Raw genomic sequence first — 15,893 nt, forward strand, 5'->3', positions numbered from 1 at the left:
AGTCTTCTTTTTTAGAGCTCTGTAGTGTAAATAATCGAACCTTTATGGAGTTACCACATTAATCGTCACGGAGTCGTATTACGCGACGCACGTGTCGCTTCTTTAAACTTTAGTTAAAGCTTTAATTAAGGGTCGTTATTTGATAATAAGCATGATAACTCCCTTGTATATATCTGCCATATAACTCGTTTTTCTATGCATCGTTACTATGAAATTTGCTGTAAATATGTGTTATATATATCAAGTAAAATGTAAAGCAAATAATGTAAGTAGTGCAAGTAATGTAGGTAAGCAATATAAATAATAATGTAAGTTTACAAACATAAAATTAAATTATAGCAATAGCCACCAAATAGGAATGTATATACGGAAATTCATATTTTCGGATTTACAGATATCAAAGCACAGACCACATAAATACTAGTAATAATAATAATAATAACACACACACTCAACATAGCCCCGCACTAGGGAAACCATGTGTCGCGGGTGCCATGGACATACACATAGGCAACCACAAATTACACCCAAACTCACGAGAGAAATAAATGTAGGCCATACAAATATTTCTCCCGGCCCAGGAATCGAACCTGAGACCTCAGCGTGGCAGTCCGACATGATAACCGTTCGGCCACGGAGGCAGGGAGGGTAGTAACCCATCGATTACGAAAATATCTATGTAGCAAGACATATCTGTTCAGAAAAAGATGTTTTTATATTCACGCTTAAATCGTTTTTTATGAAGCACTTTATAGCAAGATTCTTTCCATGTACAAAATTTTGAAATAGAATTTTAGATCGTACAAAATTTTGACCCGCCAAATATTTAATGCATGAGGATCAAAAACAGTTGAAGCAAAGCATGACTTAGATGCATTACGGAAACCTATGGCGTGCTAACATATTATATCAAACAACAGTAGTTAACTTAAAGTATTACATTGTACTTTTAGGTTTCAAGCGTTGTTTTTCTGTTCTGACGTAATTTGTAGAGAAAGTATAAGAAGTGAAGTTTGTAGTAAAACGTACCTACTCTTTAGCCTCATTGATCAATTGATTGATCATTGCTGGAATATGTAACAACCCCGAGGATATTTCGCGCTGAACCGAAGACATTTTGAAAAATATAAACGCTTATCCTGTTCTATATACCTATAATTATCTATATATAGGACACGAACCTTCCACGACAATGAAATTGATGAATTATATACGAACAGACTTGTGTTGGCTTGTTACCTTTTCCATCACACAACGAAAGAAATTGAAAGAAATATTAATATATGAAGAGGCTGCATAGTAGAACCTTAGCTTATGGCTTACCCGCATAAATGGAAAGAATTTAAAAAACAACAACAATAAAGCAAAACAAAAATGTTTACTACTGTAGGCAAAGACAAATCGGATCAACCGGAATAGACATGGGGCAACGATCTGCTTTGAGTGAAGAATGAAGCCTGTTTTCCAGGTCCAACAGCTTTTCCCTCTTCAATAGCCTCTAAAATTGAGGTATCATCGCCATTACAACCTATCTGGTGATATTTCTGACACCACTGGCTACATGTAGTCCTTGCTGGTTAATAATTGATATTTCACTATGTCAAAAAATTGTCTGAAGCAGACACCACACTTATCCACTCTGAATCGCATTAAGTAGGTCAGAAAAAAGTTTTAAGTCCATATAATAAGAGCGAAGAAGACGCGCGTTTAGCGTCGGTGGTGACTTCGTCGATACCGCACATAGAAGCATGGCGAATCCCTTATTCTAAAAAAATGTGAGTAAACATCTGTGTTGAATGTGGCACCTATCGTATGCCGTCAGCCAAACCCGTATTACTGATCATGCTTTTTGCTTTTTTAGTCTATCTGATTAATACAATTATTCTTTTTGCACAATACAATAATAGAAATGGCGGACTTAATGCCATAAGACATTCTCTACTATTCAACCAGCCCAAACAGAAAAAAAAACAAAAGGTTGGTGCTACACTTAAACAGAAAAATGAAGAAAAAAAAATCATGAGGCAAAATTTTATGGATAATTTATGCGATATAAAACAAACATAATACACCATAAATATACTTAATATACTTATATATATTATTAGCACAGGGTCTGATACTGATGAGCTCATTTATGGCAAATGGTTCTTCAATTTTTCGCCACTCGGTTCTGTTGCCAGTTCTGATCGAAAGTCCATCTGGTGGCTGCGTGCTTCGTTTTTCTTCAGGATCTCTACAAGTAAATTGTCTTGTACAGTAGCGTTATATTCTTTCAATAAAGTTTGTAATGTCTCTGATAATATTTGAAAACACGTACATATGTCACAAAAAATAGTAATGAAAGCAATGTGTTATTCTCTTCAGCGATGGAAACCTACTCTTTTATAAATTTATCTACTGATTTCTATTCTATGACCAGAATTGGACGAAAATGTAATAATACAAAATTCAAAATGATTAGAGAACACGAAGCAGTATTTACTTCTGTGATAACTGCATTCTGGTTTTTTTTTAATTTTCTTACTGTAAAGATGTAGAGTACGTTAGTTACTACACATACAACAAAATAAAAGTGAGAATATAACCTAGTAACGTTTATATTTACATAAATAAGAGTTAGCCATAAAGTAGCAATTAAATTAGCATCTTGTAACATCGATTTAATACAGCCTTACTCAATCTTTATTGCGACAAAATTGAAAAAAAAATACTTTTAAAAATATTTTCTTACAAAACGGCTAAAAATTTAAAAATTGTAACATTGATTAAATCAAAGTTTAATAAATTCAAAATTTGCAAGAACGCAAAATCACCTCGAACCACTGGACTTAACCAGTATTGGTGGGAAAATAAAACATTTGTTATAGATAACATACTATATTGTATAATAAATGGATAATTAAAAAGGACAACTATGTAATTTTATTTACAAATTAGTCCTAAATTTAAAAAGCAAAACAACCGACCTGACTTTTGAAATAACAATGCATTATTTTGAAGACTTTACTAGTAATTAAATTTTTATTGAATTGATATTCAATTATTTTTATGTCAAATTACTCCACTAGTTTGTTATATATTAATACAAAGGTCGAACACTTAAAACAATCGTTCGATCCGGGTGGATTCGAACCGACGGCGACGTCTTCTAGCAGACCGTGTCAGATGCTATGCCAACTAAGCCACGGAACGAACCAGCGGCCCTCACGAATTATTCTACGTACTTGTTGTCGGATCTTTGTATTTGGTTTTCAACGACTTTTTTGCCGTAGCGCCATCTATGAGAAATCTATAAAAGTAGAGATGACACACATAAATAGGTAGGTACATTCCTATTATTGCGATAGATACGATTATTATTATATTGGATGTTAATTAAATGGTTCCATTTACAATTATAACTGTTTTATAAGAAAACTGGCCTCAAAAGTTCGCTTCTCCGATTTCGCTGTTTGTTACCGGCCGCGGTCTCTTCAACGAGTATGTACTGAATCGTATAATAAAAGTACTCGTCAAAACTAATCCTATGAATTTATTCTCATTGGAATTACATTTTTGGGGTGAAATTCAATAAACCGGATATAAATAATTCAAGAAACCGTATTCATACCCTAAATTTGCCATGTTTAAAAATTTAATATTTTCTTCAAATTTGAATGGAACTACTGATGTACCCCCCTTTCCAAAAAAAAAGAATCATCGAAATCCAAAAGATTTACAAATGTCGGAGCTATCGTGTGATATACACACAAAAGTTTTTAGTAGCAGTAGAGCTTCTTGAGAAAGAGTTCATCCAGGGAAGTAGGTACTGCCACCAATTTCTACCGCCAAGCAGTAATGTAAACATTACTGTGTTCCGATTTTGAAGGGTGAGGGTGCTATGCTGGTGAAATTACAGGCACTTAAGACTTGTCAACTTATGTGTCAGGGTGATGGACGCAATGGCAGTGCCCCTCAGATCTTTGCGATTTAAAGCTCTAGGTGGAACTGCTATGGACCGACGAGTCGCTTGCCACCGTGCGCAAGGGTTGTTCGTCCCGTCACTTGGTATTGTAAAAAAAATGCATTAAGAACCTCGTCTTTTTGAAGACGGTAAAAAATTTAAACTGTTGTAAGACGGGAATGAACCTTCTATTCAAATCATTTTTGTGTTTGTAAGTAATGTTTACAAGTTGTCTTTATCAGGCAGCAGGTTATATTATGATAAACATAATAAACCTGTGCAACAAATTTTAAATTTTAGTACTTGTTATTGCAGATGGAATGGCTTCTATGATATGATGCCATCCATCGAACAATCGCTACAAAATTTTCACGGTATATCGCGAAATTTCAGAATCAAATTCCTTGTACATTGGTTCTGGTGTGATGTTCTGTGGAGCGTCCCCGGAATTAATTTATAAGAATTAAATTCAACTCTATGGTGCTTATTATAAGAATAGCACAGGGTCCAAAATGCCAACATTAACATGCTTTTAGCTTTACTATCATAAAAGTAAATCTATTATTAAGTTGATCTATGTTCGGTTTGAAATTTTGCTACATTTCTAAGTATAGAATCGTTCGGTGTGACTAAAACCTTTTCCAATTTGTTGCATAAAATACAGGAAACCAATGAAAGCACGTGTTGAGGCACTCATTTGCTCTCCGTAAATATTGTTGTCGCGAGGATGCGGAGCGCGGTAGCCCGCAGGTGCATTCCAATAACGGAACACATCACTACTCATATTTAACCCTAAACGGTTCAAATAAGGTTTACTTTAAATTTTTAACCGACAAATATGTAGAGAACCCTGTATGGCATGTACGAAATAGCAGTGATAACCTCTCATAACCTAAAAATGTCTTAAAAACCATTACGTTATTTACGACTTTCGTTTTTAGGTATACGACGTTGAAGTAGGATTTGGTGTGTGTATTGGTAAAGTTTGGAAGCGGTGAAGCGGGGAGCGGGGCGGGGAGGCGGTCCGACTGGTTGCCCGAACGACGACCGGAGGCTGCGCCTGCGCGGTCCCGGGTACAATCCGATGGTGAATATACTTCATTAAAATGCACGTGGTCTGCTTGTTTGTGTTCTATAGAATTACTAAGCTAAACCTATCTAACCTAGTTACGAACTCGATCGTTCGTCAACTTTCGACGTTTCAAAATTATAGATGTTTTAATAATAGTAACCTTAAATTTTTATTTGAATACTATTAACGGGACCGTTTAAATAACCGTTGAATATAAAATATTAGACAAATTTATCTAAAAAATAACATTCTCATAGTTTTCACAGTTACACTCCTTGATATCAACGTACCAAGTTTCATAAGGTACATAATTATTCGACAGTTTTTGCCACTACTTAGGAATTAACAGTATTATAAAGAAGAGCTTTCAAAAGCCTCCAAAAAGGGCTTCGTACGCGACAGTACAGGGCCAAGCTCTGGCACGAGTCTTGTAAAGAATTTATAGGCGAGGCTTGCGCGCGCGCTTGGCCGGCAGTGAGCGCCCGAGCCGCCCGCGCACTGCCCGCGCATGCGTACTGACTCTAAAGATATTAGTGCAGTGTAGTGCAGTGACGGCTGACTGCAAGTTGGAATGGATGGCGAGGTTCGTAGTTTTCTACCCACGATGATGGGAACCATTGTTTTTGCTCGCTAGCGAAAGTCTATTGTAAACTTTGCGATCTTGCACGCTACGAGATGTTTGAGGAGATATTTAATTGTTTGTTTAGTTTATTTTCGTTTCGTATAGACAGACGCCGTGCAGCTTTAGAGAGCTTTCGTTGTTTTAAATTAATCCAACTAATTCACTATTGAGAACAACGTAACTAATTTATAATTTAACTATGTCACAAGCTTCGCAAAATGAGAAGATAACTGAACAAAAAATGATCGAGGAATTAATAAATTAACGTTTGTTATTTTTAGAAACTTTATTATTTTATAAAGAGGTTTTAATTGAAGTCGACGTTACTTTACCCACAGTTAAAGAAATCTGTAACATGCAAATGATAGATTTTCCAAAAAAATTAAAGATAGATTATGTCAAACTTAGGTTTTAAATTTGAATTGTTATTTGACTTAACGGCAAACAAGATATTCAAGATTTTGAATAACACGTAAAATGTTGCTCATGATCGACTAAACTGAGCAAATCCAATAAAGTTAACACTCATCTGAGGAGGCTCAAAAGTCTCCACCGTTATGTCGTCCGAAAACAATTGTACTTTCTTGCTATGTCAACATACAGGTTCCGCGCGGGCGCATGCTTCGACGTTTCAGTAACTGCTGGCGGTTATGCAATGATCCGTCGATGATGTACAAGTTCTTTTGACCTATTTGATAGTGATGACTCTATTTAAAGTTTAAAATCCAGGATTTTAAATTATCAACATATTTTTTTTTCGATAATTACCCGAGCTGATTCATAGTTTTTGTCTCTTTAATTTTGAACTAAAGTGACAAACAGGAAACTAAATAAACACGAAGAAAACTCTCCAGGAAAACGATTTGGTTTGTTAAGATAATAGAAAGGTAAGGTAAAAAAGACAATAAAAACTTAACTACTAAAAAGCAAAATTAGGATTTTTAAATTACATTAATAAATTGGTTTGTGACTTTTTGAGATTGCTTTTGACACGTTTGGATACGTCTCTGATATAAACACGAGGCACAACACGGCTAGCGATATTATTTTGTTGTTCCAATTAACTTTATAAATATGTTCCTCAAGGTAATTATAAATAAATAAATAAAGCACACACTTCATGGATCCGCACTAGGGAATCCCTGTGCCACGGGTGCCATGGACAAACACATATACAACTACGAACTACACCCAAACTCACCTGACAAATAAATGTAGACCATACAAATATTTCTCCCAGCATTTCTTCTAGAAACCGGGACTTCTATGTGGCAGACCAGCATGGTAACCGTTTTGGCCACAGAGGCAGTTAAACAGTAATAATTTTCATAATAATTATCAATGATAATAAATAAAATCCTTGTATATATTCTATTATGTAAAGCGCGGAACAAAACGGACTTCCCATAACACCGCAATGGCTGAAAGAAGTGTATTTCAAGTGTCTTGTTCATGGCTTAACAGATAGTCTATCATCATTTTGGTGTAGATGGTGTAACCACTTTGTTTCGATGCACTCATCAACATTTGATACCTACTTCGCTGTTTCAATTTCTGAAGTTTGGAAGTGGTTTTCGAAAATGTGTAGGATGTGACATTACATTCTAAAGGTCAGACAGGCTTTTCAACTAAACGATTAGGCGACTGCGTGGATTTTTCTTTGGTTCTAACTTAAATTACCACAGAGATATGCAAAACAATAATCGAATTCGACGACCTCGAAAATATTCCCTAATTCGATTCCCGGTAAAAACAATTTGGGAAACTAACTTGTCTAGGTGTTCTGGGTAGTCCTAAAAATGAATTCCGTTAGTCTAGTACTCATAGTACTGGAATTTTCTAGATTGATATTTGGTCTGATTGACTGGCACAAAATGTTTTATTATTATAATTTTGTAAATTAGCATATTATATGGCCGGAATAATGGCAGAGCATGCATAGAAATAAACAACGTATATATCTGGGTGCCTACTGACATTAGATTTAATTTAATTTACCGGTTAAAAATACTTAACTGCAACATTTACAAAATGCCAACCGTGATTGAGTACTCATCATAAAACTATTAAAAAACTATTCTTAGCTTGAACTTGCCTGCGGGCTGCAATTGATGAAGCACCGAGAGGGACCCGTGCTCTGATGTTATTATTCCACTTTTACAAACGTTCAATGCTGTTACTATGTAAGAATGTTATACAGGGTGATGAATATTTATGTGTTGTTGTCGTGGTGATTCTACTCATAAAACGTTAGGGGTGTAAGATTAAATGTTCAAAACTTTATTGAAGATGTTTCTACAAAGTAATTTTTCAAAAATTAACAGCGAAATGAAAAACAAAACATTTTTATTTCATGCATAACATTACAATTAAATAGATTAATTTTTTTAACTGTACTGCTTATTTGAAAAACATATTCTGAGTAACGAGTATTAATAACCCTACGGCTTCTTCGTTTTAATGCGAAGATAACAAACACAGGGGCATCAGGTAAAAATTGAATTAAAATTTAAATTAAGATTTTTAAACGAAATTAGTTCCATATTAAAACTGGTGGAAGTTTGTAGTTACTCACTCCCTAATGGGAGCCAGACGCGATGCTGTGTATGTCTAGTAAAAAGAACGCTTGCTTAAATATTAAAAATAATTCGTTTTATTAAATTAAGTCGGAACTCTTAGAAGAGGAGAAGAAGAGGAGGAGAAGTCCGATCTCTATTGTAAGTACAAAAATAAGTACTCATTTACCTTCTATCTCACCTGATAGAAAGTGACGATGAGGTCGATAATAGAGCATGCATACTCTCTACTCGAAAAGACTTAAGTTGTAGAGTTCAGGGTATAAGTTTGCAAGCAGGCAATTATGCTCCATAGCCGCTCGCTACATAAATATAGAAGTATAACGCTTCGTGCGAGTCTTTGGAATATCCACAACAAAGGGGTGGAACCCCAGTCGGGTCTCGAGTCGAGATAAAAACGGGAAGGCGGAATTAAATCGTGCAACTCCATCGCTCACTCTCCGTGATATATCCTGTAGAATACCGCTAAGCAGGCAACTCTACGGTGTTCAAGGCTCTGCAGTTTCACCTCCATTAATTCCGAATCACCTATAAGCTTCGTGGCACGATTTTTAACCGAATCCAAGGTGGGCAGTTGGTGTTTTGCAGAAGCATCCCATATGTGGCAGTAGGACTCCATACACGACCGGGCTTGTGCTTAGTACATCTGAAGCAACTGTCCCGATGTGTGTTTGGTTTGTCCCTATGTACCAACCCGAGAGACAGGCAGTTCCGGGGAGGCTACGGGCTCCACGGTAAGACTAGGGTACAGCGGGTGTCCGGGCCAAGCCATCCGACAGTGATACACCTTCACGGGCGTGTCAGGCGGGCCCGGACTTGTGTATGGACTCGCTGGGGTTTGTGGTGAGCTGCAGAGATGGACATTTTTGTCTGCCCGGGTGGTGTGTAGTCAGGGTGTCTGTTTCGTGCCCAGCTAGAGCGTTTTAGTAGCGATCTAGTTGAGGGCCTGATGAGGGCTATTTCTTTCTTTTTTTCTATATTCTCCAGTCTCTTCAGCCTCTAAGTTTATTAAGAACGGGAGAGACGCCGTTTTTCAGCGTCGGCAAGTGAGCGTGGCTTACAGCTCCGCCACAGAAGACGAGATTTGGTAGTCGACTTTAGAGTCGACGGCTTAGCGGTAGCAACTGTTAGTTCTGCAGTGCGCAACGGGAAGTGAGTATGCCTACAGCTCCTGTACCTATCTGGAAAATACTGTACGTGTACTAGGGGTGGCTCACCCGGGGCACCTAGCCTCTTGAGAAGTGGATGAAGTCGGTGACATTGATCTGTGACAACCCTGTACACTGGTTGATCTGGGGTCAGAATCTGAACTTTTAAGGTTCCTGTGCGCGCACAGGTTATAGTACCCTTGTCGTATACCTTAAGGGTCGGTAGGGAGGGTCACTATAATCAAAAGTTATATAGAAAAGGTATAGAAGCTGTTCCGGTGAGAAGTAGTGCCTCACCCTCACCACACCGATAAATCGGCGACTTTACGGGGCGTTGTTCAAGGCTCTGCAGCTTCGCCTCTGCTAATTCCTAACTATGGCTTAAGTCCTCACCATGAGGAAGACCCATGCCCAGGACGTACAACATGTGTCGATGACGATGAAATAAATTAAACAATTTGTTATTCTATAAAATCATAATTTATTCCCCGTATCAACACGTTGTGATAAATTACTAACCCGAAACCAATGTAACTTTATACTTTCCGATGTTTGTCGCCATCGAGATAATAAATTCCCGCTCAGTGTTCCTTACAAATGTTTTTGGTTTGTTTAGACCTGGAGGTCAGGGAGCTCTCGTCTCTTCAACCAGAAATAAGTATTATTTTAATTTTTTTAAATTCGCGGGAAAACAGAATTTTATAGTAATAATTTGAATAGTAGCGGTATTTGGAAAAAGAGATCAAAAGAGTTATAATATGAAATTAACGATGATTGTTTTCATTGAAATTCCGCGACTTGCTTTCGAGCGGTGTTCGACTCAACCCTTATGGTTTACATATTATTTAGTTATAGTTACTGTTAGTGTAAGTTCTCCAACATGAATAAACACATTTTAGTCTATGATGATGTTCACCACGTTCCGACAATGTCCGACAGAGAGCACAGGCGGAGACTGAAAAACAGCACTAGCCTAGTCCTTTTCATCAACATTTATTAGTAATAGAAATCATAGTGACGGTGTGATTTTCAGTATATTTGTGTATATGAATAATAAAGCCTTATTATTTTATTTATTTATTTTAATGAATATCATGTTTTTAATGTAATGTGAGCATTACTGCGTTCCGGTTTCGAAGGGTAAGTAAGGGTGCTGGTGAAATTACAGGCACATGGGACTTGTTAACTTATGTCTCAGGGAGCGCAGTGCAGTGCCCCTCAGATCTTTGTGATTTAAAGTTTTGAATGGCACTGCAACTTATGAACAAGCGTGTCGCTTACCAACAGACGCACGACTTGTTAGTCCCGTCATTTAGTATCATAAAAAATCCCCCATACCCATGCCTCTAATTTTTATTTCAACTCTTTTACCGTTTCTGCGATCAGACTGTGGAATTGTCTCCCTAAATCGATTCAAGGTTCCCCGTTCCCTGATTTCTTCAAACGACGTGTCAATGATCACTTCCTCAACTCCTAAGTTTTGTCTTTTTCTCCACTATTCTTTCATTTATTTTCTATACTTATTATTTCATTTTTCTTTTTCCTTTTAAAGTATATAAGCATTTAATATTATTATTTATGTAGTGTTATGTATTATTAATATTTGTATGGATATTTCTATCTACGTATATGAGTTTATTAATAATTATTGTGTACTTATAATGATATTCTTTGGTTGCACCCCTTTTGCATATCCCAAATTTCTATCCTAAGGTTGCCTGAAAGAAATTGTTACATAGTAATAAGGCCGCCTGTTGCACATTTTCTTACTATCTTTATACCTAAGTTACTTTATTGTATTTTAACTGTAATTTTATGTACAATAAAGAATATTTCATTCAATCATTCATTAAAAAATTACAGTGTTTATTGAATAGTCGAAAACTTAAAAAAAAACCAACTGTTTTTTTTTAAGTTTTGAACTATTGAATGTAGTTATAACTACTTTAAGTACCTTAACGTATGCGCAGACGCAGCGTAAGAGTGTCTGGATCATTAAAAGCTATAATTACCGCCTTATCTCTTTCCATTACTACCAAATACAGACGACTGTTTATATTCAATAAAGTAAACATACTTTACCGCTTATCAACGTAAAGTCTCGCGTTTATCTTGCTAAAAGTATTTAAATTACGGGACTTTGTCTAGATTTAAAACTGAGATTGCGTAGGAATTTGCTTCTTGCGTACTTACTCAACCTTCGGAATATTTAGTACTTAAGTACGTATGGGTTTAGATAATACTAATCGAGATGTGCGGTTTTGCTTGCCCTTTTAATTTTAATAATGATCAAGAATCAAGAATCAGGGTTGGTTATTTTTGTGTTGTCTCTTCATCGACTGTTTGAAATAAGAATTAAGGTAATAACACCATCCTCATCAACAACTCATTATATGTCCCACTGCTAGACACGTTTACCACTACGTAGGCCACTAGCAACATTCAAGTGCCTGGGTAGACGTTAATGTAATATTAATCTGTCTTACGGAGAATATATTAATTAATGAATGAAAATAATACAACAATATACCTAATATTACATTAAGAGTATAGCATAGTAGGAGTAGAGTTCCTTGTGAAAACAGTTCGTCCAGGGAAGTAACAACCTAACTAATTTCTGCCGCCAAGCAGTAGGTCACCATTACTGCGTTCCGGTTTTAAAGGGTAAGAGTGCTGGTGAATTTACTGGCATGTATTGGCAGAAATAGGTAACTCTTTGGAGTCTCTCTCTTTCTACTGCTACTAAAAGTCTATACATTTTGACATGAGATCTGCTTTTATTACAGTGGACGTTCACAAAATATGTTCGATCGTCCCAAATGCAACCCCTAAAGTCTCTTGTTCATTATTCTCAACGGAATATTCCATACGAACGTTTCATTAATTTGACGTCATCAAGTGTCATTTCTTATCTGTGAAATTAAGGTTATTTGAATTTCCCCACCAGTATCCAAGTAGATTTCACCTTTTTAGAGTTTCCATTTTTAGAGTTCGTCCAGGGAAATACAGCCACCTTACTCATTTCTGCCGCCAAGCAATAATGTCAGCATTACTGTGTTTCAGAACGGTAAGGGTGCTTGTGGAATTACAGACACATAGGACTTGTCAACTTATGTCTCAGGGTGACAGGCGCAGTGGCAGTGCCATTCTTATAAATTGTGCACGTTTTTGACACATTGGCGCGAGCTACGTGCCATGTCGCACTAACCATTTGTAACTGATGTAGAACTGAGAACAACGTTGTTAATTACGTCGTTTAATTTATTTAATCGAAGAACGTAACAGAACATTAGTTGGCCACACAGAATCTTAATAGTGACGTCATTCCTACAACACGTGATGATATTGAATCTCTAGCGACACGCAGATTCGAAAATTCACAGGACAAGTAAGCACTACTCACGCATATCAAAGCATTTTACGCATGACGTAGGCGGTTGGATTATAGACGTCAACGTAAATTGACGTCAGTAACTCAGTAACATTATTTGTTACTCATTTAATGGCCTGTAGGAGAAACGTGTAGAGAAAAATATCTGCCACAGCCATAGATACAGGAAAAAAGGGCACATCAATCGGTAAAAGCACGACGCTCACGCGAATGTGTGAACTGGATATGTCTTGGCAATGCACAGACGATGTAAACTCAACAGTAATGTAATTAATGTCATCTGTACAAACTGACTAAAGAACCTCTTTAACAGCACTGTCAGATGACAAATACCGGTTGGCTATCTGAGTGAAGTATTACCTGAGCGACAGGGCAACAGGGCAATAGATCTACGGTTGTGGCAGCGACGGCGGCGCGGGGGGCTGCAGCCGACTAGCAATTTGAATTCTTGCTAAAGAACGCTCCATAGGTCAGCCAGTTGCAGTGGTATTCATGTTGTCTTTTAGATTTTCCTAGAATGTTAATATGACTTTAGTATGGAATTATGCTCGCGGAAATATCAATTTTTAGTAGCAGTAGAGCACCTTGTGAAAGAGTTCGTCCAGGGAAGTACTGCCACTTTATCCATTTCTGCCACCGAGCAGTAATGTGATCATACACGTTCTCGGTTTCTAAGGGTATGGGTGCTTGTCAATTAATGTCTCTGGGTGACGGGCGCAGTGGCAGTGCCCCTAAGATCCTTGTGATTTAAAGCTCTGCGTGGCACTGCAACTGTTATGGACAGGCATGTCGCTTACCATCAGATGCACGACTTGTTCGTCCCGTCACTTGGTATTATAAAAAAATTTACAATTATAATACAAATACTCTTTTCACCACACTTGCTCGTAAACACTGTCGTGACATGCAGGCAGAGTCGACCGTAATGTTGTAAATTATGCCCGCGGGCTTTTTCATTACATTATCGCCTTACGGATTTTTTAAGTTAAGGTTAAGCGTAAAGTTTTTATGCTCGAAAAATCACACAAAAGCACACAAAGTGCAATTTACAAAATTGCATTGTGGATAATATTTACAATTACACGTGACTCACTCAGACTGATACTACGAATCTTCTCGTATCGTTTTTCTGTAAACGTTAGAATCCGCATTATGTCGCCGGACAATACTATGTTGTTCAGTCGAGTTGTTGTTTGGAAATCAAGCTGCGATGTCACCACAGTAGATTTTGTCTGCCCTCTTCACAGAGGAAACCCATTTCAACGAACCAAATTAGTCCATGCATTTTTCTTTCCTTTAGGACTTTTTTTAAGAGGAAAGTTATAACCAGTCATAATTGAAGAAGTTAATTTAGCTAAAGAATAGCGTGGACATTCCCTTTTACAAATTCCGGGAGTTATTTATTTCAATATGCGTATTATTTATTCAAATTTTAGCACATTGGAATCTAATTATTACTTCCTATTTAAATATTTGCTACAAATTATTGTCTCAAAAACAACATCGTAGTTGTGTTCCTGTAGATACTTATTACATATTTAAATAGTTTAGCCATTTGAAAAATAAAGATGAGACAATCTATATTTTGGAATGTTTAGTCAATGAGTAAACAAGAAATTTACTTTCCAGTTCTGATTATTGGTTATAAACACATACACTTTTTTATGATAATAAGTGTCGTGACGAATAAGCCGTGCGACTAGTGGCAAGCGACACGCCTATCCGTAACAGTTGCAGTGTCACTCAGTGCTTTAAATCACAAAGATCTGAAGCACTGCTACTGCGCCCGTCACCTTGAGACGTAAATAGACAAGGTAAATTCACCAGCACCCTTACTCTTCGAAACCGGAACGCAGTAGCTTAGCGGCTGAATTAGGTAAGGTTGCAGTACTGGAGGAACTCTTTCACAAGGAGGTCTAATTCTAATAAAAAATAATAATTTGTTACAAGTATTATTATTTCTTTAACTTTCACATAATGACAGAACCTCAGTGGCACAACGGTTTGCACTGTGGGCACTGGATGTGGAGGTTTCATTCCCGGTAGGACCAATATGGGAAATGAACTTTTATAGATTGGTTCAGGTTGGTGGAGGATCAAATAATATTATCCCATTATAAAAAGTACCAAGTACTAAAAAAACCGACCTTAAAAGTACGTGGAATTACGTCTATTTCCTAAGTTTTATTGAAATATCTCCTAATTCGCCATTATACGGGTTCTCACTACTCAAAGTATATTAAGAGAGAAAAACGCCTTGAATTGGAGAACAGCAAAATCAACCATTAAAATAATTGCTCTTTAAATAAAATTTAGGCGCTATTTATAAAAATGAATGTTCATGCGTGATCACCCACCCTTTGAGGTGAATGATTTTCTTCAAAACGAAATGGGACCACTATGGAGGCACCCTCTTTCCAACAAAAAAAGAATCATGAAAATCGTTTCAAAAATACCGGAGTTATCGCGTAACATACACACAGTCGAATTGAGATCGTCCTCCTTTTTTTAAGACGGTTAAAAAGGCAATATGTTATATATTACATTGTTTTTAGTCCGAGCTGAATAACATCCAAGCAAATTCTATTAAATGCCAAAATGCAATATGTTGTATTCTTGTGTTTCGTGATTCCCGCTCTGTGCAATTTCGCTAAATGTCAAATCGCGCGTGCCACCACACCGCGCATGCATCGCTAATCCACCGCCACAATTCGTGATCCCGTTTGCTGCTGCCCCTCAGCGCCTGCGCAGATGATAACATCCATTAGTCGTGGCATTTATAATAGTTATCATTTTCGACTTGTGTCGGAGTTATACGAGTAAGTAAGTTTAGAATGCAAATAAGATATTGAAGTTAATACACGCCACATCTGCATCTTGCGATATGAATATTAAAACGACAGAAGATTCTGAGCAAATAGTCTCCCATTGAATAAAAAAAGACAACTTTAAACAAAGTTAAACATTATTAATACAGTGAATGTACATAAAGTCAAATAATCTTTACTCCATAGGTAAGCAAATTACACTTGAAACCATCATATTGTTTAAACTCTACTGCTCATTCGTAAAAGCAGATTCCCATGAGAAGAATGAGCAAGAAACTTTAGTTCCTCTTTGTAGGTTTAAAGCTCTGAA

General features: G+C 36.8%; 1 protein-coding gene across 1 annotated transcript in view; it reads left to right on the plus strand.

Annotated features, from left to right (window-relative positions):
• The first annotated feature begins 5,501 nt into the window (after positions 1–5,501).
• Positions 5,502–15,893, plus strand: part of LOC113235157 (ankyrin repeat and BTB/POZ domain-containing protein BTBD11) — a 63,525-nt gene continuing 53,133 nt past the window's right edge. Inside the window, exon 1 of the mRNA XM_026470754.1 lies at positions 5,502–5,601. Within this exon, the coding sequence (XP_026326539.1) occupies positions 5,594–5,601 (8 nt within the window). The 5' untranslated portion in view covers positions 5,502–5,593. The remainder of the gene's footprint in view (positions 5,602–15,893) is intronic.

The sequence above is a fragment of the Hyposmocoma kahamanoa genome, unplaced genomic scaffold, assembly GCF_003589595.1.
Source record: "Hyposmocoma kahamanoa isolate Upper Pololo Valley unplaced genomic scaffold, ASM358959v1 87, whole genome shotgun sequence".
Lineage (NCBI taxonomy): Eukaryota > Metazoa > Arthropoda > Insecta > Lepidoptera > Cosmopterigidae > Hyposmocoma > Hyposmocoma kahamanoa.